The 23,844-nt window shown below is 42.1% G+C and overlaps 2 protein-coding genes across 3 annotated transcripts in view; both read left to right on the top strand.

Moving 5' to 3' along the window:
• The window catches only part of IL18RAP (interleukin 18 receptor accessory protein), a 62,620-nt gene extending 56,191 nt beyond the window's left edge, over positions 1 to 6,429 (top strand). For both annotated transcript variants that reach the window (XM_073614760.1, XM_073614759.1), the window contains one exon: positions 1,180 to 6,429. In XM_073614760.1, coding sequence (XP_073470861.1) covers positions 1,180 to 1,541 — 362 coding nt within the window. In that variant the 3' untranslated portion in view covers positions 1,542 to 6,429. The remainder of the gene's footprint in view (positions 1 to 1,179) is intronic.
• Positions 6,430 to 8,830: 2,401 nt separating this feature from the next.
• The window catches only part of LOC141127893 (sodium/hydrogen exchanger 4-like), a 69,343-nt gene continuing 54,329 nt past the window's right edge, over positions 8,831 to 23,844 (top strand). The window contains exons 1-2 of the mRNA XM_073614758.1: positions 8,831 to 9,312; positions 15,917 to 16,380. Coding sequence (XP_073470859.1) covers positions 9,120 to 9,312; positions 15,917 to 16,380 — 657 coding nt within the window. The 5' untranslated portion in view covers positions 8,831 to 9,119. The remainder of the gene's footprint in view (positions 9,313 to 15,916; positions 16,381 to 23,844) is intronic.

Raw genomic sequence — 23,844 nt, 5'->3', positions numbered from 1 at the left:
TTCAGACCTTTCAGTATGTGCTGAAGCTTTCCCTGTAATACTAACCTGGGATTTAGTCATGATGGAAATTTTGGGGGGCTGTTGCAGGTATTTTTTGGAGCTGCTAGAGTAACCTTTCTCAACCAGGGCTCCTCCAGAGGTTGCTAGGTGATTCCTTGAGCAATGAATAATGTCTGCCTCTTAGATAAACTGTCAATAATCTTTTTATCTATCTGTAAGGGGGGCATTCTTCCACTGTTCACCAATTTAAGGAACATTCTTCCCACTGACCACGAATGTAAAACGCATTATTCCCACTTACTGGCAGTGACATTTTTTTCTCCATCCCAGGCCCAGAGTTCCCCAGGTTTTTGTAATCTTAGTTATGCTGTTTTGTCTTTTTCATTGCAAAACCAGGCAGATTATTTGTTATAGGTATTGTTAATGCTTAGTAGAAATAAAGAACTCGCTGCTCCAGGTGAATGAACTGTGCCTGAACTTCAATCAAGTGTTAGCCCTGGCCCACCTCCGTGGGTATATGATGTAAAGAACAAATGGCTGCGCATGGATGAAAGTCCAATTGCCATTTATTAACCACAAAGATGACATCAAAAGACACCAATACACAGTCTTGTAGACGTGTTTCACACAGTACCATTGTGCTTAATCATTTGGTAATGATTAAGCACAATGGTACTGTGTGAAACGCGTCTACAAGACTTTGCATTGGTGTCTTTTGACGTCATCTTAATGCTTACATATGGTTTATATTGTTTAACTATCAATTCTCTTTATTTCAAATACGAGTTTATGTTATATTACAGTTTGTCACTAAAAATTTCACTCTGTCAGTACATATTTCATGTTTTGTCAGTAAAAAAAGTTGCAGGAGGTTGACAACCCTGCAAAGACTGCAGGAACAGAGGCAACAGATAATCATAATACCTACCGGTATTTAAGTTACTTTAGTTGTTAAGTGAAAAATGGCAGATTTGCATTAGATATGTGCCAGGTTCTGCCATGTTTTGGTAATAAATTCCTTCCATACTGTAATACTTTATTTGTCATAATTATAGTCACTTTTGTTCAGTTGTCAGTTTTAATTTAATTTTATTTATATAATGTTCAGTGAGGGATTAGCAAATAATTAAAACTGTATTATTCCATATCTCACTTCATATTATTTCTTTTATATTTTAGCTTACGTGGAAGACATTGCCAAGATCATTAAAAGAAGCAGAAGAGCTATTTTTATCCTCTCAGAGAAATATATTAGAAGTCCCAAAGTGTTTGAGTTACAAGCAGCCATTACTTGCTCGCTGGAGGAGCAGGAGGCTCTTAAATTGATTCTTATTAAGTTCAAGCCATTTAAAGAGCCAGAATTCTTACCAAATGTAGTGAGGAAGGCCCTCAGCACTTTGCCAATGGTGACTTGGAAAGGGGATTTAGATAGTAAAACTTCTCAGAACTTAAAATTTTGGAATAGGATCAGGTATTACATGCCAGTTAAAAAGGTCCAGATAAGTGGAAAACGATCACTTTCAGTTTTCAAACATAAATAACCAAACAAAAAAAAAAATATTGATATTTAATTGTACAAAGTATATATATATTATATACATTGTAATATACTTTTTGCTTTGGGTTGGAACCCTTAGGGACTTTTTTATGTAGCTTTGTGTACTGGCACTGTACATCCTAGCCATAGGTCATTTTTGTGCTGGCGTCCGACCCCCCTGCACAATGGAAAATCTTGATGCTGATCCAGGGCAAACTGGACAGCACCCTAGGGGAAACAAGACTGAGCCTTGGTTGAGAAACACTGGTTTGTATATGTATATATATATATATATATATATATATATACAGTATATATACAGTGCCTTGAAAAAGCATTCATACCCCTTGAAATTTTCCACATTTTGTCATGTTACAACCAAAAAGTAAATGTATTTTATTGGGATTTTATGTGATAAATCAACACAAAGTGGTTTTCCAAATTTTTTACAAATAAATATGTGAAAAGTGTGGCGTGCATTTGTATTCAGCCCCCCTGAGTCAATACTTTGTAGAATCACCTTTTGCTGAAATTAAAGCTGCAAGTCTTTTTGGGTATGTCTCTACCAGCTTTGCACATCTGGGGAGTGAAATTTTTGCCCATTCTTCTTTGCAAAATAGCTCAAGCTCTGTCAGATTGGATGGAGAGCCTCTGTGAACAGCAATTTTTCCACAGATTCTCAATTGGATTTAGGTCTGGATTTTGACTGGGCCATGAATATGCTTTGATCTAAACTATTCCATTGTAGCTCTGGCTGTATATTTAGGGTTGTTCTCATGTCTTTTGCAGATTTTAACAGGTTTTCTTCTAAGATTTCCCTCTATTTGGCTCCATCCATCTTCCCATAAACTCTGACCAGCTTCCCTGTCCCTGCTGAACAAAAGCATCCCCACAACATGATGCTGCCACCACCATGTTTCACGGTAGGGATGGTGTGTTCAGGGTGATGTGCAATGTCAGTTTTCCGCCACACATAGCATTTTGCTTTTTAGGCCACAAAGTTAAATTTTGGTCTCAACTGACTAAAGCACCCTCTTCCACATGTTTGCTGTGTCCCCCACATGACTTCTTGCAAACTGCAAACTGGACTTATGATGGCTTTCTTTCAACAATGGCTTTCTTCTTGCCACTCTTCTATAAAGGCCAGATTTGTGGAGTGCACAAATAATAGTTTTCCTGTAGACAGGTTCTACCACCTGAGCTGTGGATCTCTGCTACCTGAGTTACCATGGGCCTCTTAGCTGCTACTCTGATTAATGCTCTCCTTGCCCGGCCTGTCAGTTTAGGTGGACGGCCATGTCTTGGTAGGTTTGCAGTTGTGCCATACTCTTTCCATTTTCGGATGATGGATTGAACAGTGCTCCATGAGATGTGGAGCCCTGCTTTAAACTTCACAACCTTATTCCTGACCTGTCTGTTGTATTCCTTGGCCTTCGTGGTGCTGTTTGCCCACTAAGGTCCTCTAACAAACCTCACAGAACAGCTGTATTTATATTGAGATTAAATTGCACACTGGTTGACTCTATTTACTATTTAGGTGAATTTTGAAGGCAATTGGTTCCACTAGATTTTAGTTAGGGGTATCAGAGTACAGGGGGCTGAATACAAATGCACGCCACACTTTTCCGATATTTATTTGTAAAACATTTTGAAAACCATTTATCATTTCCCTTCCACTTCACAATTATGTGCCACTTTGTGTTTATCACATAAAATCTCAATAAAATACATTTAGGTTTTTGGTTGTAACATGACAAAATGTGGAACATTTCTAGGGGTACTTTTTCAAGGCACTGTGTGTATATATATATATATATATATATATACACACACACACACACTATATTACCAAAAGTATTGGAACACCTGCCTTCACACGCACATGAACTTCAGTGGCATCCCAGTCAATTTCCTCCACCCCAAACTCGCTCATCCATTTCTTTATGGATCTTGCTATGTGCACTGGTGCGCAGTCATGTTATAACAGGAAGCAGCTATCCCCAAACTGTTCACACAAAGTTGGGAGCATGAAATTGTCCAAAATGTCTTGGTATGCTGGCGTCTTAAGAGTTCCCTTAACTTGAACTAAGGGGCCAAGCCCAACCCCTGAAAAACAACCCCACACCATAATCCTGCCTCCACCAAATGATTTGGACCAGTGCACAAAGTAAGGTCCATAAAGACATGTATGAGCAAGTTTGGTCCTGACCTCAACCTGATAGAACACCTTTGGGATGAATTAGAGTGGGAACTGCAAGCTAGGCCTTCTCATCCATATTATTGCCTGGCCTCACAAATGTGCTTCTGAAAGAATGGTCAAACATTCCCATAGACACACTCCTAAACTTTGTGGACAAGCTTCCTAGAAGATTTGTTTGTTATAGCTGCAAAAGTTGGGCCAACGCAATATTGAACCATATATATTTTATATATATATATATATATATATATATATATATATATATATATATATATATATATATATATATATATACTGTACAGTATCTCACAAAAGTGAGTACACCCCTCACATTTTCGTAAATATTTTATTATATCTTTTTTAATGTGACAACACTGAAGAAATCACACTTTGCTAGAATGTAAAGTAGTGAGTGTACAGCTTGTATAACAGTGTAAATTTGCCATCCCCTCAAAATAACTCAACACACAGCCTTTAGTGTCTAAACCACTGGCAACAAAAGTGAGTATACCCCAAAGTGAAAATGTCCAAATTGGGCCCAAAGTGTCAATATTTTGTGTGTCCATCATTATTTTCCAGCACTGCCTTAACCCTCTTGGGCATGGAGTTCACCATGTCACAGGTTGCCACTAGAGTCCTCTTCCACTCCTCCATGATGACATCACGGAGTTGGTGGATGTTAGAGACCTTATACTCCTTCACCATCTGTTTGAGGATGCCCCACAGATGCTCAATAGGGTTTAGGTCTGTTAACATGCTTTGGCCAGCTTCTTTAGCAAGGCAGTGGTCGTCTTGGAGGTGTGTTTGGGGTCGTTATCATGTTGGAATACTGCCCTGCGGCCCCGTCTCCAAAGGGAGGGGATCATGCTCTGCTTCAGTATGTCACAGTACATGTACATGTTGGCATTCATGGTTCCCTCAATGAACTGTAGCTCCCCAGTGTCGGCAGCACTCATGCAGCCCCAGACCATGACACTCCCACCACCATGCTTGACTGTAGGCAAGACAAACTTGTCTTTGTACTCCTCACCCGGTTGCTGCCACACATGCTTGACACCATCTGAACCAAATAAGTTAATCTTGGTCTTAATCTTGATACTGTTGACCACCCGCTCCTTCTCAATAAACTCCATTCCCTTGGCCTCTAAGATTCTGCTCTATCCTGGTTCTCTGCCTACCTATCACAGCACTCCTTCAGTGTTACCTACAACTCTGTCTCCTCTTCTCCATTGCCCCTTTCTGTGGAGGTCCCCCAGGGCTCTGTTCTTGGACCCCTTCTCTTCTCTATCTAAACCTCCTCCCTTGGTCACTTGATAACCTCCCACAGCTTCCAATACCACTTATATGCCGATGACACCCAAATCTATATGTCTACTCCTCACCTCATTCCTTCAGTCTCCTCTCGCATTACTAACTTGCTAACTGACATATCAGCATCGATGTCGCACCACTTCCTTAAACTAAATCTCTCTAAAACTGAGCAATTAATATCCCCCCCCCCCCGCGCCCATGCCCCCCTCCATGACTTTTCCATCAAAATCAACAATGCAACCATCAGTCCCTCCCCTCACCTCAGGGTACTGACTTGTCCAAATCCAATCGTTGTTAAAAGTTTGTAGAATTCACCTCCGTAGCATCTCTAAAATTCCCCCCTTTTTAACAAATGAAACCACAAAGATCCTCATTCACTCCTTCGTTTTCTCTCGCCTTGACTATTGCAACTTCCTTCTCATTGGCCTGCCTCTCCATAGGCTATCCCCTCTTCAATCTATCATGAATGCTGCTGCCAGACTTATCCACCTTACTAACCGCTCAGTGTCTGCCAACCCTCTCCTCCAATCCCTACACTGGCTCCCAATTGCCCAGCCAATTAAATTCAAAATACTAACCACAACACACAAAGCCATTCACAACTCTGCCCTGAGCTACATCACCAATCTTGTCTCCAAATATCACCCAAACCGTCCTGCTCTTCTCAAGACCTCCTACTCTCAAGCTCCCTCATTTCCTCCTCCCATGCTCTTCTCTAGGATTTCTGCAAAGCTTCTCCCATCCTCTGGAACTCGCTACCTCATCCTGTCCAGCTATCCCCTACTCTTGCTACCTTCAGGCGATCCCTGAAAACTCATCTCTTCAGGAAAGCCTATCACATCCCCAACTAAACTTTTACCACTTCCATCAGCTCATTCCCCACAGTTACAACCTTTTGTACCACTGGCCCCACCATTCTAAGCTCTTCTGAGCAGGGCCCTCTTAATCCCTCTGTATTTTATTGTATTATAACGGTATTGTCTCCCTTATATATTGTAAAGCGCTGCGTAAACTGTTGGTGCTGTATAAATCCTGTATAATAATAATAATCAGACCACAGGACATGGTTCCAGTAATCCATGTCCTTAGTCTGCTTGTCTTCAGCAAACTGTTTGCAGGGTTTTTTGTGCATCATCTTTAGAAGAGGCTTCCTTCTGAGATGACACCAATGCAGACCAATTTGATACTGTGTGTGGCGTATGGTCTGAGCACTGACAGACCAGAATATTTCCCCAGACCTAAAGAGTAAACATTACCATGGTTTTGGGAGTGTGCAATTTATGAGTTTATATTTATGTGTGAATGTATTGTGTATTTTTGGGTTTCAAATTAAATGTTCAATATGTCAACCAATAAACAAACTATAATTTATTTCACCGATAATAAAGTGTCAGCCTACTTTATTAAAAGTATATGTAAACTCTAACAATAAATGTAATTTCTCTTCGCTTTCATTTGGTTTATTAAAAAATAAATGAAAGCATTTTGTTATATCTGTTTGATAAATGCAAAAAAACTTGTTGATCCTGACAGAAAACTTGTGAGCTAATAACTTCTTGTGTGTCATTTTGATGAATGACATGATCCTCTTCCCCATTCATAGACTGTTTTACATGCAGTTGTAGTGCTACCCCTGTAGGAGCCACTGATAGGACAGGTCCTCTGTTTTTTGCCTTGACCTTCTCAAAAACCTTAGCCCCTTTGACACACTAGGTTGAGTGTATGAACATGCAGTATCACAGAAAATCACTGAAAGTAATACTAAATACCCAGTTGTAGTGCTATATCAAAGAAAACAGGCACTTAACCAGTTAGTAAATGCAAACCGTATATATTGCCACCCAATATGATTGGTAACTAGACAAGCATGAAAATGGATTAACAATGGCAATAGCACAATTTAGCATACAGAGTCCTTAGTAATAAGGACTAGGCATAACATGACACTTGGGGGTCAATTTACTAAAACGGAAGAGTGCAAAATCTGGTGCAGCTCTGCATAGTTTCCAGATTTTTTGGCACAGCTTAATTGAACAAGCTAAAGTTAGAAGATGATTGGCTACCATGCATAGCTGCACCATATTTTGAACTCTTCGGTTTTAGTAAATCATCCCTTTGATGTCCAGATCAGCATAAACAGTAGCAAGTGCAGCAGTGAACAGTAGTAAAGCTTAATTTACTGGACACAGGAACTATACTGCCAAAGTGCATTAATGGTGACTGTGCTAGGCTTAGACTGACTGGATATGCACTGTCCGTAGAAATTAAGGAAAGGGGAGAGTGAGTATAAAGGGAATTTGCAAGATGGCTTTAGGGGGCAGTACTTTATATTGTTCTTCTGCCGGCTATCATCAGGGCCCTTTAAGAACCATTGGTGCACTTAATGACAGTTTTAATAACCCAGCATGCAGGGTAGGTGCAGTAAAGTTGCAGTATATGTGCAGCATATGTGCAGTAAAGATGCAGTATAAGTGCAATATAGGTGCGGTATACTAAATGCCATGCCTCCAGTACAGTGTAAACCACCAGTGGTGTGAGGTGTGGCTGTAAACTCTTGCTGTAAAAAGGGGTGGCATCCTCAGTCTCTTAGTAGAATGCCTCTGGTGATTCAGTGGTGGTAAGTAAAAGGTGAGAGGATTCTCTGTTCTTCTTGTGGCAATGGTGCAGATACAATCGCTGCGGTCTGTGCTGCACTGCCTCAGGTGTCTCTGCTGGTTTGGCCTCTCAGCAGTCTGGTCAGTATTCAGCAGATGTGCTCCCAGCGGTTCCCTCAGCACCAAGAGAAAGTTCTTAGTGCAATCTGTTAAAAAAACTATTCCACCACTCCACCTCTACCTCAATATGCTATGAGAATTGTAGTGTAAAAGGTCCATGAGTCCCATTCTATGGCTGCTGTCCCAGGCTTCATTCCCCATGATCCCCAGCGTTCTGCATAGATGTCCATGGGCTTTCCTGGCTATACTGTAGCTCTCCCCCTGCTGACTGGAGGGGATAGGGCAACACAACATCCAGCATAGCAGTAAGTGAAAGTAAAACTGACTGTTGAGATAAGGTGACCAGATTTTTAAAAAGAAAAACAGGGACATATTTTTTTTATTGGTAAATGGCACAGCACTAGGACAATATCTCCTTCTCCATGTTTCTATAGTCGAGCACCTAGCCACACAGTGTAAACTTACAATGAACTTTTCTCAGTGAAGGAGAAGGGAGGAGGGGGCAGGTCCCCGACAGGCCATCTTCACTGTTCTGCCCGCTTATATTATTACTACTACTACTACTAATAATAATAACAATAATACTAATAATAATATGTACCAAAAACACATGCATACTTAATATATTTTATTTAGGTAAATGTAAATTATTAAGTTATGTAATAGTTAATATTTAATTTTTGCTAACAAATATGCTGCTTCTGTAGACAAGCAATTAAAACACAAAGCCTTTAGACATTACTGAATCATTCTATTCATTATAAAAAATAATTAATATATTATGTTAATAAATCTGTGAGTGCTTGATGTAAATTGTATATAATGCTCAAACTAAAATATTAACAAATTCTACAGTACTGCATTTGTCATTATTGTATTTGATAATATCAAAGTGGCACTTCAATGGCTATTCACAAGGTGGCAACATTGTCAAAGCATATGTTCATTCTCAGGCACCACACCTAGTCATAATACACTGCTTCTGATCCTAGAGCACTAAGTGTGTCAGATTTTACAACACAGAAATCTATGTAAAAATTGGGCGGACTAACTTGCACGAGACAAACCTGCCACCGAATAGTATATGCTTTTCAATCAAAGAAAATGAATCCTATCTTAAACAAATACTCTGACCAGGTGACTCCTTCAACAAACAGGAACATAATTTCCAACCCTAATACTGAAAGAATTGCCTTCTGCACATCTTGTGTTTTGCTTTCTTCCTCTGTAACAAAAATGAAATGAGCTTATAGAAAGTACCAATGAGCAATGAAAACACCATTTTATGTGGATGAGATGGTGCTTCTTGAAATTATTTTTGTTATAGTACATAGGAAGCCTTAATTACTGCTTGAGAATGGAAATCCTTCACTTTCTTATTCTACTAATGATCCTAAACAGCACAAGTGGAAGCACAGATATGACTGCAGGGATTACAGAAAATCCAGAAGTTGAGGAAAGAATACATGCCTTTTCTGTGGATTACAGCCTGGTCCAAATCCCTTATGAAATCACCCTATGGATCATCCTCGCTTCCTATGCTAAAATTGGTAAGTTGGTAAGTTCCTAATATGAACGTGTCCTGCTTGACTTTTTGGCTTGCCTTTCTTGCCATATTAACATTTTCTAGAATTCCTAAAATTAATTATATGTTTTATCAAGTATGTATATACAGTATATATACTGTATATATTATACAGTATGCATTTTTTTTACTATGGTGTACTACATCAGTCAAAGCAAAGTAGTCATTGTTATACAGTAACTGCTACACATGCTACAATCAAAGGCTGGGTACAAAATTGATAATATTGTATAACGAAAATGCACATAGATATATATCTACAGTACTCTGCAAAAGTTTTAAGCAGGTGTGAAGAAATGCTGGTAAGTAAGAATGCTTTCAAAAATATATATTTTAATTGTTTATTTTTATCATTTTACAAAATACAAAGTGAGGGAAAAAAGAAAAATCTAAATTAAATCAATATTTGGTGTGTCTACCTTTTGGTTTCAAACCAGCATCAATTCTTACATTTGCACACTTTGATTAACAAATGATTAACAAATAATTCCAAGCAGGTGCTAATGATCATCCATTTCATATGTATGTTGAAACACAGTCAATACCTGAAACAGAAACAGCTGTGTAGGAGGCTTAAAACTGGGTGAGGAACAGCCAAGCCACCAAGGTAAGAAAGGTGAGGTTGTGGAAGACAGTTTCATGTCACAGGTCATGCACCATGGCAAGACTGAACACAGCAACAAGACACATAGTAGCTATACTGCATCAGCAGGGTCTCACCCAGGCAAAAGTTTCAAAGCAGACTGGGGTTTCAAACAAATGGGCAACATTGAGGAAAGTAGACTTAGTAGTCCGCCAAGGACACTTAAAGCGGAGTTCCACTAAAAAATGGAACTTCCACTCATCCGTCTCTTCCCCCCCTCAGGTGCCACATTTGGCACCTGAGGGGGGAAGGGGGGAAGGTGTACCTGTTTTTCACAGGTACCATACCCCACTGTGGTCCCATCTCCCAGAAGTTCAGGCCCCCTCCTCCGCCGTCGGAAGGAATTAGAAAGCGCAGCCGCTTCGCACATGCGCAGTAGGTGACCGTCTGTGGAGCCGAAAGGCTTCATTGCCAGGTTCCCTCACCAAGAATGGCGTGGCTGCACCCAACAGCCGATCCGAAGATCGCAGCCGACATCGCGGGCTCCCTGGACAGGTAAGTGTCCATATATGACACTTAGCTAAGAATCTGGAATTCCCCTTTAACAGGCCCACATCTCCTGCCCCCCCCCCCATGTGAATGAGTATGGGGCACATAGTACCCCTACTCATTCACCAAAAAAGTGTAAAAAGTGAGTAAAGACACTATATGAGTTTTTGACAATTCCTTTATTAAAAAAATAAATAAAAAATGTCCCGCAAAGTGGATCCATCGTCAATCACAATGCCCCCCCCCCCGCACCGCCAGACCCGAAAAAGGAGGAAAAAAACCCCTCTGGTCTTGTCTTGTTCCTAAATAGGTAAGGAGCACCCGGCAATGTCACCACATGACATCATCAACCAGGGCATGCTGGGTCAATGATGTCACAAGGGGGTGGGTTCACCTGATTACATCATTGAGTGATGCCACCCTTTAGTTATTTAAGAAATGTCAGACAGTGAAGCAGGCAGACAGCGGGAGCCTTCGACGAGACATGAGTTTTTTTTCTTTTTTTGGGTCCGGCTGTGCAGCGGGCGTCGTGATTGACATTGGATCTACTTTGGGGCCATCCTTTTCTTTAAATAAAGGAATTGTCAAAAACTCATTTTGTGTCTTCACTTTTTGCACATTTTGGGTGAATGGGTAGGGGTACTATGTACCCCATACTCATTCACATGGGGGGTGGGATCTGGGGGCCCCCTTGTTAAAGGAGGCATCCAAATTTCAATAAGCCCCACACCAGCAGAGCCCCACAACCACTGGCCAGGGTTGTGGGGAAGATGCCCTTGACCCCATCAATTTGCTTTCAAGATGCTTTTGGGTGGGAGGGCTCCAAAGCACCTCCCCCATGTTGAGAGCATGGGTATGGTTCAGGAGGGGGGAGCTCCCTCGTCCCCCCCGTTTTTTAGCCTGCCGGGCTGCATGCACCTATAAGGGTCTAGTATAGATTTTGGGGGGGACCCCACACTATTTAAGAAAAAAATTGGCATGAGTTTTCCATTGAAATCCATACCAGACCCGAAGGTGCATGTGATATTTAGGGAAAATATGTCTGGGCACCTAAATACCGCATGCAATCTGCTTTAGTGAATGGAGCCCATTATGGTTTACTCCCTTAAAGTGGAACTTTAGGCAGAAAATTAAGTTCTACTAGATCACTTCATGCTGGTCCCTTTTGCAGGTATTGCTATGTAAAACATGAAAAAAAGTGCCTATACTGTTTAAAATCCAGTAATACACTGTCTCACCCTGCTCTGCACATGCTCCCATTTTTGGCATTGACATTTTTGCCATTGTGTCGGAAATCACAGCCACTATAGGCTACATAGGCTGACAGCCTAAAGATTTACTGCTGCTATGGGCAGCAGCAAAATGGCGGCCTCCAGCAAGAAGAAACAGAAGCAATGGTGGAGGCAATTTACAGCACACACTAATTTTGGTAGCATAATTATTAATGTGCAATATATGTTCCTTGCTAAAGAACATTATTTTTGTTATTGGTAAAGTTCTGCTTGAAATGATTATAGTGGAACTCTGCAGCAAAGTGGTTAATGATATAGCGCTAACTAGTAAACACAAATATGAAAATATATGTGAAATAATACACAACAGTGATAATAATTCATGTGAAAAATCAAAATTCCATCTGTAAGGCAAAATTGTTGAACCAAAGTGGACCAAACACTCTAACCACCAATGAAACGGACATCCAGTGGTGAATAAAGTATATAGTACTGTCCAACATGTACAAGAATGGAAAAAAAGGCAAAATGAAGCGTCCAACACCAGATGATGGGAAGTCACAGGAGTGGAAGGTGAAACACTGTCCAATGAAGAAACATCAAGGATGGTATGTCATCAACAACAAAGAGAGATGTGTATGCTCTTACTAGAACAGGTGGACTCCAATGTCAGGCAGGATGCCACAAAAGGCAGATGTGTAGACTAGGGATGAGCTTCGAGTTCGAGTCGAACTCATGTTCGACTCGAACATTGGCTGTTCGCAAGTTCACCGAACAGCGAACAATTTGGGGTGTTCGCGGCAAATTCGAATGCCGCGGAACACCCTTTAAAAGTCTATGGGAGAAATCAAAAGTGCTAATTTTAAAGGCTAATATGCAAGTTATTGTCATAAAAAGTGTTTGGGGACCTGGGTCCTGCCCCAGGGGACATGGATCAATGCAAAAAAAAGTTTTAAAAACGGCCGTTTTTTCAGGAGCAGTGATTTTAATAATACTTAAAGTCAATCAATAAAAGTGTAATATCCCTTTAAATTTCGTACCTGGGGGGTGTCTATAGTGTGCCTGTAAAGGGGCGCATGTTTCCTGTGTTTAGAACAGTCTGACAGCAAAATGACATTTTGAAGGAAAAAACTCATTTAAAACTACCCGCGGCTATTGCATTGCCGACAATACACATAGAAGTTCATTGATAAAAACGGCATGGGAATTCCCCAAAGGGGAACCCCGAACCAAAATTAAAAAAAAAAAAATGACGTGGGGGTCCCCCTAAATTCCATACCAGGCCCTTCAGGTCTGGTATGGATATTAAGGGGAACCCCGGCCAAAATTTAAAAAAAAAAATGACGTGGGGTTCCCCCTAAATTCCATACCAGACCCTTCAGGTCTGGTATGGATTTTAAGGGGAACCCCGCGCCAAAAAAAAAAAAAAAAAAACGGCGTGGGGTCCCCCCAAAAATCCATACCAGACCCTTATCCGAGCACGCAACCTGGCAGGCCGCAGGAAAAGAGGGGGGGACAAGAGTGCGGCCCCCCCTCCCTCCTGAACCGTACCAGGCCACATGCCCTCAACATTGGGAGGGTGCTTTGGGGTAGCCCCCCAAAACACCTTGTCCCCATGTTGATGAGGACAAGGGCCTCATCCCCACAACCCTGGCCGGTGGTTGTGGGGGTCTGCGGGCGGGGGGCTTATCGGAATCTGGAAGCCCCCTTTAACAAGGTGACCCCCAGATCCCGGCCCCCCCCTGTGTGAAATGGTAAGGGGGTACATAAGTACCCCTACCATTTCACGAAAAAAGTGTCAAAAATGTTAAAAATGACAAGAGACAGTTTTTGACAATTCCTTTATTTAAATGCTTCTTCTTTCTTCTATCTTCCTTCATCTTCTGGTTCTTCTGGCTCTTCTGGTTCTTCTGGTTCTTCCTCCGGCGTTCTCGTCCAGCATCTCCTCCGCGGCGCCTTCTGTCTTCTTCTCCTCGGGCCGCTCCGCACCCATGGCATGGGGGGGAGGCTCCCGCTCTTCTCTTCTTCTCTTCTTCTTTTCTTCTTTTCTTCTCTTCTTCTCTTCTTCTTCATTTTCTTCTCCGGGTCGCTCCGCAATCCATGCTGGCATGGAGGGAGGCTCCCGCTGTGTGACGGCGCTCCTCGTCTGACAGTTCTTAAATAACGGGGGGCGGGGCCACCCGGTGACCCCGCCCCCCTCTGACGCACGGTGACTTGACGGGACTTCCCTGTGGCATTCCCCGTGACGTCACAGGGAAGTCCCGTCAAGTCACCGTGCGTCACAGGGGGGCGGGGTCACCGGGTGGCCCCCCCCGTTATTTAAGAACTGTCAGACGAGGAGCGCCGTCACACAGCGGGAGCCTCCCTCCATGCCAGCATGGATTGCGGAGCGGCCCGGAGAAGAAAATGAAGAAGAAGAGAAGAAGAGAAGAAAAGAAGAAAAGAAGAAGAGAAGAAGAGAAGAGCGGGAGCCTCCCCCCCATGCCATGGGTGTGGAGCGGCCCGAGGAGAAGAAGACAGAAGACGCCGCGGAGGAGATGCTGGACGAGAACGCCGGAGGAAGAACCAGAAGAACCAGAAGAGCCAGAAGAACCAGAAGATGAAGGAAGATAGAAGAAAGAAGAAGCATTTAAATAAAGGAATTGTCAAAAACTGTCTCTTGTCATTTTTAACATTTTTGACACTTTTTTCGTGAAATGGTAGGGGTACTTATGTACCCCCTTACCATTTCACACAGGGGGGGGCCGGGATCTGGGGGTCACCTTGTTAAAGGGGGCTTCCAGATTCCGATAAGCCCCCCGCCCGCAGACCCCCACAACCACCGGCCAGGGTTGTGGGGATGAGGCCCTTGTCCTCATCAACATGGGGACAAGGTGTTTTGGGGGGCTACCCCAAAGCACCCTCCCAATGTTGAGGGCATGTGGCCTGGTACGGTTCAGGAGGGAGGGGGGGCCGCACTCTCGTCCCCCCCTCTTTTCCTGCGGCCTGCCAGGTTGCGTGCTCGGATAAGGGTCTGGTATGGATTTTTGGGGGGACCCCACGCCGTTTTTTTTTTTTTTTTTTGGCGCGGGGTTCCCCTTAAAATCCATACCAGACCTGAAGGGTCTGGTATGGAATTTAGGGGGAACCCCACGTCATTTTTTTTTTTAAATTTTGGCCGGGGTTCCCCTTAATATCCATACCAGACCTGAAGGGCCTGGTATGGAATTTAGGGGGACCCCCACGTCATTTTTTTTTTTTAATTTTGGTTCGGGGTTCCCCTTTGGGGAATTCCCATGCCGTTTTTATCAATGAACTTCTATGTGTATTGTCGGCAATGCAATAGCCGCGGGTAGTTTTAAATGAGTTTTTTCCTTCAAAATGTCATTTTGCTGTCAGACTGTTCTAAACACAGGAAACATGCGCCCCTTTACAGGCACACTATAGACACCCCCCAGGTACGAAATTTAAAGGGATATTACACTTTTATTGTTTGACTTTAAGCATTATTAAAATCACTGCTCCTGAAAAAACGGCCGTTTTTAAAACTTTTTTTTGCATTGATCCATGTCCCCTGGGGCAGGACCCAGGTCCCCAAACACTTTTTATGACAATAACTTGCATATAAGCCTTGAAAATTAGCACTTTTGATTATTCATGTTCGTGTCCCATAGACTTTAACGGTGTTCGCATGTTCGAACGAACTTTTTTCCTGTTCGCATGTTCTGGTGCGAACCGAACAGGGGGGTGTTCGGCTCATCCCTAGTGTAGACCTCAGGGTGGTTGGATACCTCCGGGGCGAAATCCAGGGGGACTGTGGGTGACCTCCAGACGGACCTCCAATCAGAAGGGCATTGAGGCTGGAACCTGATGGTAGATTCAACTGGATAGTGGAGCCACTCGCACCCAGATGATATGTGGAGATATAAATAGCTTCCACATAGTGTAAGTCAAAAAGGTATTTTATTTCTAAAAACCAGCATGTAATAAAAAGTGATCACGAATAAAAATACCAGGCAATGTGGAGAATTATGAGCCTATCCCTACGCGTTTCGACCAATGGGTCTTCAACAGACCCATTGAACTCTGCATCAAGACATTGAGATTTGGACAATAATTCTAGGATGTTTTGTTAGTACTTTGAATGTGCAGGGGCCAAACTGGTTAAATCAATTCAATAAATATTGTGTTGTATTTTTCCTAAATAATATAATTTTATTTCATAGGATTTCATCTGTACCACAAATTGCCAGCAATAATGCCTGAGAGCTGCATTCTGATAGCTATTGGTGTACTACTGGGAGGAATAATTTTTGGGACAGATCACAAAGCGCCACCTGCAATGAGAACTGATATTTATTTCCTTTATCTGCTACCTCCAATTGTGCTTGAAGGGGGATACTTTCTACCCACGCGCCCCTTTTTTGAGAACATTGGAAGCATTATTTGTTGGTCTGTGATGGGGACACTTATTAATGCCTTTGGCATTGGTCTTTCTCTATATGCCATTTGTCAGATTGAAGCCTTTGGATTAACTGATATTAATCTACTACAAAGTTTGCTCTTTGGAAGCCTGATATCAGCAGTTGATCCAGTGGCTGTCCTTGCTGTCTTTGAGGAGATATCTGTAAATGAACAGCTATATATGATGATTTTTGGAGAATCTCTGCTGAATGATGGAATAACAGTGGTAAGTGATTTGTTTTATGTAACTAAATGGTACACAGACAAACAAAAAAAAGACACAGTGACTATATTTGTATAGATGTACCATTCGGCTTTCTCAATCAAAGGATTGCTGCCTTTGCCACCACATAAACCATATTTGTGTAAATGCAATAGGCCACATTTATTATAATGTAATATAAAATAAAAAAGTCTATACTTTCCAATTGGATTCAAACATAAACTGTAAAATTGACAGTGAAAATTGAAAGTTTGTACCTGATTGAATTGAATTGAGGATAGAGTATAGCACAGAAATGAGACCAATGTGTATAGGAGAAATGCACTCTCAAAGACTTTGTAAGGAATACAAATATTTCAGTGAAGTGATATAATAAAAATAAAGTCAAATAGTTTTAGACCCAAGAACATAAAAAATAATATATCACAGCTTAAACCGTGGCTGCTGCATTTGTTTATTTTTTTCTCTGATTTTGTAAAATAATTTAATTTCAATCATTCTTTATATTTATTTGTAGAAAGTTTTAGATGGTCCAATACAGCAAATAACAGCTGAAAAACATTGTATAGCAAAAGAGTGGACATTGGATATAAGGGGAAAAAAAGATGAGTATGGCCCAGTAGGGATAGTCAGAGAGGATAGGGAGAACAGAAGGAAGGGGGAGGAAGCAGAGTGTATAGGTAACGGGGTAGTTTATTTTATCATTAAAAAAAAAACAGTCAGGGCATTTGAGTTAGGATTATAATAAGCTGATCAGTGTCAAATATTATTAGACCAAGTGTAGAGATGGATTCTTGGTGTAAACAAAAAGTGAAATACAAAAGAAAAGGGAGGAGAGGGCCTAAGGAGACATATATCAAAATATAATGGTTTAGATTTTCAAAGAACAACCAGAGTGTCCCAGCCTGGAGTGCTATTGGTGGTGATATCTTTTTTTGTAGATGTAGCAGATGGGCTTTAGTGAAGGAATATTCATAAAAGGCTTGGTCATTTAAAAGGGGTATGAGCAATGTGGCTTCGGGGGGTGTTGGTGTTTTCCAGTTATGGGCAATGAGTAGACAGGCTGCGACAAAAATGTGGGTAAGTACAGCATCAAAATCTGAGGGCCAGGAATCCATATCTAAACCTAGTAAAGCAACTTTAGGATTGGGTAAAATATTAAGTCCAGTAACACAGGATATGAATGAAAATACATGAGTCCAAAAGTTCAATATGACAAGGGCAATGCCACCAATATGAAAAGTTGATCATAGGGATCTGGAATAGGGATGAGCCGAACACCCCCCTGTTTGGTTCGCACCAGAACTTGCGAACAGGCAAAAAATTTGTTTGAACATGCGAACACTGTTTTCTGTCAGACTGTTCTAAACATGGGAAACATGCGCCCCTTTACAGGCATACTATAGACACCCCCCAGGTATGAAATTTAAATATTACACTTTTATTGTTTCACTTTAAGCATTATTAAAATCACTGCTCTCAAAAAAATGGCCGTTTTTAAAACTTTTTTTTGCATTGATCCATGTCCCCTGGGGCAGGACCCAGGTCCCCAAACACTTTTTATGACAATACCATGAATATAAGCCTTTAAAATTAGCACTTTTGATTTCTCCCATAGACTTTTAAAGGGTGTTCCGCGCCATTCGAATTTGCCGCGAACACCCCAAATTGTTCGCTGTTCGGCGAACTGGCGAACAGCCGATGTTCAAGTCGAACATGAGTTCGACTCAAACTCGAAGCTCATCCCTAATTTGCAATACCTCTAGCATAAAGGAGATTGAGTTGGATAAAATGAAGTAAGCTTTACAGAGTTAACGTACCAATCATACAAGAGTTTCTGGGAAGCTTCCCAGTGTTTATTGTATCTTGAATATTTCAGGGGTAGGGAAGATGCTGTTTGCTATTGTTGTGGAGTAGCTGTAAAACTAAGTTCTGTGTCCCAGGATTGTAGTATAGTTGATTTTTCTGAAGAGGATGGGGCATTGAGCAGAGCATATATTGGCGCAATGCTTTTACAGTTAATTTGTACAGAGTTATACACTGTATATGCAAGATAATATATGCAATAGACTCTGCACTAAGAGTTAAAGTTTGGTGTGGCTGCCTGCACAATGACTACTAACCAAGTGTAATCCAAATTTAAAAACCACAGGTGTGTGCTGTCGCTACAATATACAAGTGATCAAAATTCAACCAAATGCTGTGCATACAGTACCTTGCAAATGTATCCATACCCCTTGAAATGTTCCAAGTTTTTTCATGTTACAACCAAAAACGTAAAAGTGGCACATAATTGTGAAGTGGAAGGGAAATGATAAATGGTTTTCAAAATATTTACTAATAAATATGTGAAACGTGTGGCGTGCATTTGTATTCAGCCCCCTGAGTCAATACTTTGTAGAGCCACCTTTCACTACAATTACAGCTGCACGTCTTTTTGGGAATGTCTCTACCAGCTTTGCCCATCTAGAGAGTGACATTTTTGCCCATTCTTCTTTGCAAAATAATCAAGCTCTGTCAAATTGGATGGATAGCATCTGTGAACAGCAATTTTCAAGTCTTGCCACAGATTCTCAATTGGATGTAGATCTGGACTTTGACTGGGTCATTCTAACACATGAATATGCTTTGATCTATCATTCCATTGTAGTTCTGGCTGTATGTTTAGGGTCGTTGTTCTGTTGGAAGGTGAACCTGTGCCCCAGTCTCAAGTCTTTTGCAGACTCTAACAGGTTTTCTTCTAAGATTGCCCTATATTTGGCTTCATCCATCTTTCCATTAACTCTGATCAGCTTCCCTGTCCCCGCTGAAGAAAAGCATCCCCATAACATAATTGCCACCACCATGTTTCACAGTGGGGATGGTGTGTTCAGGGTCATGTGCAGTGTTAGTTTTCTACCACACATAGCATTTTGCTTTTAGGCCAAAAAGTTCAGTTTTGGTTTTATCTGACCAGAGCACCTTCTTCCACATATTTGCTGTGTCCCCCACATGGCTTCTCGCAAACTGCAAATGGGACTCCTTATGGCTTTATTTCAACAATGTCTTTCTTCTTGCCACTCTTCCGTAAAGGCCAGATTTATGGAGTGCACGACTAAGAGTTGTCCTGTGGACAGATTCTCCCACCTGAGCTGTGGATCTCAGCAGCTCCTCCAGAGTTACCATGGGCCTCTTGGCTTCTTCCCTGATGAATGCTCTCCTTGCCCGGCCTGTCAGTTTAGGTGGACAGCCATGTCTTGGTAGGTTTGCAGCTGTGCCATACACTTTTTATTTTTTATAACCTAACCATGCTTTAAACTTTTCCACAACTTTATCCCTGACAAATGCACACCACACTTTTCAGATATTTATTGGTAATACATTTTGAAAACCATTTATCATTTTCCTTCCACTTCACAATTATGTGCCACTTTGTGTTGCTCTAACTCTATCACATAATATCCCAATAAAATACATTTTCGTTTTTGGTTGTAACCTAACAAAATGTGGAAAATTTCCAAGGGTGTGAATACTTTTTCAAGGCACTGTATATAAATCAACAATACATAAATAAATAAACAATTCATATATCATAAAGTGCTAAAGTGTTCATACAATTCATATAATAAAGTGCTTATAGTGTCCATTCAAAAAAGTCACTCAAATGTGTCAAACATATGACCCAATCCGTTGTGCTTCAGAAAGTTCTATGTGCTGTAAACTTCAAAACTTCAAAAATATCAAGTGCTCTGTGTGCAGGTCACCTCTCTGTGATCCTTTCCTTTTACCTACACACTCCCCAGAGTGAAGACAACTTGAATGATGGCTATGGGCATATGAAAAGCGAGCATACTCTAGTAGTTCTGATCTGGTGAAACACAGTGGAGATTACCAGGGAAAAACGGCTGTGGATTTATGCAAAGCAAGCATAACATCTTGGGTCTAGTGAGTGTGTAGGGAAAAGGAGGGGAGCATGGAGAGGTGACCTGCACACAGAGCACTTGATATTTTTGAAGTTTTGAAGTTTATAGCACTTTCTGAAGCACAACGGATTGGGTCATATGTTTGACACATTTGAGTGGACTAATTTAAATGGACACTATAAGCACTTTTTTATATGAATTGTATTAACACTCTAGCACTTTATGATATATGAATTGTTTATTTATTTATGTATTGTTGATTTATATATGCACAGTATTTGGTTGAATTTTGATCACTTGTATATTGTAGCGACAGCACACACCTGTAGTATATATGCAAGAGTTTATCCATGAGAGGATTTGTCGGATTTGATGTTCTGAAGGGCATGGCATATTTGAAAAAAGCGGAGGTCAGGATGAAATAAATTCTATTCAGATCTTTAAAAGATCTTAGGTACATGTCCTTGTATAAGTGAGATATTGTATGGATATCAGCCGATTCCCAAGACTGCAAGAATATATCGGGGACAGTAGCGGCTCTAAGCTATACTTTTTGGGGGGCGGGAAATAATAGAAACCGCCACCCCCCCTCCGGTAGTTCGGATCAGCAGCAACCATCCCACCCCACACCCCCTCCATCGGTCAGTTGGTCACCAGCCTTGCACTTACTCCATCTAGGTGGCGGGTAGCGCTTCCTCTGGGCGGCAGCTTCCCCCACGGTGTCTCCTCCTTCCTCAGCTTCATGGCAGCTTCCGCTGCGTCTCCTCTTCCTCTTGTACTCCAATATGAGCGCTTCTCCTCTCAGTCAATCGGGTCTCAGCACCCGCTTCCTGATTGGCCAGGAGAAAGATCAGGAAGACAATAGCGAATATTAATTTGCTATTGTCACACAACTGGGTGGGCTCATGGCGCAATGCTCTTCACCTTGAGCCCATCCCTTTTTTTAGCCAATTGGAGCCTCAGGCTCTAATCATGTGCTTCTAAAACAAGCAAAAAAAACCCCATTGGAATCCATGCGTCCGGTGCCCTGCATGTAGATTAGGGTCTGGGGGCATGGATTAGGGGGGCTGTGCCCCTGTACCCCGTATGGACGGGCCACCACTGGTTGGGGTTAAGATTTTCCAATGAGATTAAAGCCGAGTTCCGCCTGCAAAAAAATAAATAAAAGTCAGCAGCTACAAATACTGCAGCTGCTGACTTTTAAAATAAGGACCTTACCTGTCCAGGGCTTCCACGATGTCCTCACCCGAAGCCGACCCATCCCTCGGCTCCGGGTGGAGGCGCTGGCATCTTCGGTAAGGGAATCAGGAAGTTTCCTACTGCGCATGCGTGAGTCTGAATGGTCCCTGCTGTCTTCTGGGACCTGCGTGTCTCCCAGAAGACAGTAGGGGGGGACAGAGGAGAGGCCAGACATTGCATAGTTTACTGCGGGTTCTGCTGCGCTCTTTCGCCGGCAGTGGGAGCAAATACCTGGATTAGGTATCTGCTCCCCCTCCCCTCTGAAAGGTGCCAAATGTGAGGGGGGGGCTGGATCAGCGGAAGTTCCATTTCTGGGTGGAACTCCACTTTAATGGTAGTTTCTGTAGGACCTAAATGGAGCGAAGAAGATAACGAGGATCTATTAGGGAGGTCCAAACTCTAGAAGCTGCAGTAATCTTTGCTAGATAGTGGCATGCGGGTTGTGGGTGGAGGATCCTTGCTCCAAGATGTATTTAGAGGCTTTGTAGTAGAGTGGACAGGTGTGCACGCAGGGTGTGTCAGGTGTGCCTAGGCACACCTTAATCACCCCATGTGGTGCAGATCCCCCCTGTTTAGACCCCTGATATTTCACCAAAGCCCCCTAATGCATGGAAATCATGACTATCATACACAATATTAATACAAGCTCACCTGCAGGAGAAAACAGCCATTAAAAGACAAGCAATGCAAACAACAGTGTCTTTGCTTTGTTACAAGCCCAAAAGGTCTTGATGTAAACCACTAAACAAGCTAAGTGTACTTGGTTCTTTTAACTATTGTTCTGTGAGATCAAAGGACTTGCAGTACAACTAGGAATGTCATCGTTAATGTACATAATGAACAAAAAAGGTGATGGTTGGTCAGCAAACAAATCACGGTTGCTGTTTGCATTATATAGTTTCTATGTCCACAGGTAATTTGTGCCATGTCACTTCTGGTGTAGGCATTACCCCTTGCGTTTTTAATAATGACTTGTGTTGTATGTTCAGGAACAGAGTGATATAATAGTTAAAAAAAAAACTACTACACTACTGCCAGTACACTACAAGCATACCAAATGTAAACACAAACTAACCTTCAAAGGTTTCGTTGTGTGATAGTTATCATCTGTGCAGCTAAAAACTTTGCTGAACATAGATATTCTCATAGCACTTATATAAAATGACAAATGTTTGTAACAATTAATTAAAAAGAATGCAGACTGTGTCACTCTGAAATAGGTGCAGCTGTATTGTCTCAGTAGGTGCACCTTTTTAAAATGTGCCTGTTCTGATTTACTCAGTTTTTTCGCCAGTGTCTTATAAGGTGATAGTCATGGTTGGAAAAGCTCTCCATGATCTAGCTAAGAGAATGGCCCTGGAACAGATCCTTAGGGCTATATAATTGGATCCATCTGAACAGTTATACACTAAAATGGATGGTACCCGAACCTTGTTTACACAAGAAGATTATGAGGTATTGCCTGTAATGTGACCCTTTGGGCACTGGACCCTGGGATCCAGACCCTTGGTAAGAAAAAACCCAAAGGAGATCTGGTAGGGTGCTTCACAGGTCCAAGGGAGTGGCCCCAAATTCAGGGGAACCCGGTCCTTGAAGGTCCAAGAGACAGAACCCGCTGTGATGGGGGGAAGATTGGAATCTAGATTTTTAGCAGAATCCTGCAGTGGGGACTGGTAAGTGTTTTAAAAAACTCTTTTTGCACTTGTTTAAACCGAAAAATGTATTTGCAGTCTCTTACTTTTTATAGGACCAGGTGTCATATTTTTTCTGTCCACTGGGGGCAGTGGTATTGCGGTGCGGCGGGGCTTCTGTGTGGAGGCTTCCAGCATGGATGATCACAACAGCAGGAGGGTGGCTCTTCAGAATCCCCCCCGCCCCTGTACACCTAGTTCCTGCTTCGGCACCTTCGGTGGCCCTTTCCCGCCGCTGTTTATGCTATTTATGGGAATAGCGCGACGAGCGTGCACGATAGACGTAAATGTGGGACGGACACGATAGGTGGACAGGACACTACAAGTGTGCACGTGGCAAACGTGTACACTGGATATGCGCAGTAGGGACGGAAGCGGCCATATTAGGAGCTGTTCCAGCCCTAGGCTTCTGTAAGCAGGCTGGAAGGGACACAGAGCGGCGTCAGCTGGGCACATAAGTCACTGTGGGTGGGCACTGCAGGTCCTGTAAGAGCTGTGTACTGCAAGGACTAAGTGTAGTATTTTGCAGGACAGTTGAAATGCATAAAGTGGGGTTTTATTACCTCAAGTTTTGTATCAGGCATGTCTTCCCGGAAGAGGAGTGGGGGAGGCACAGCAGGAAGGAGTGCGAGTGC

The sequence above is a fragment of the Aquarana catesbeiana genome, linkage group LG02 (assembly GCF_042186555.1).
Source record: "Aquarana catesbeiana isolate 2022-GZ linkage group LG02, ASM4218655v1, whole genome shotgun sequence".
Classification (NCBI taxonomy): Eukaryota; Metazoa; Chordata; class Amphibia; order Anura; family Ranidae; genus Aquarana; species Aquarana catesbeiana.
This window is presented reverse-complemented; position numbering and strand designations above follow the sequence as displayed.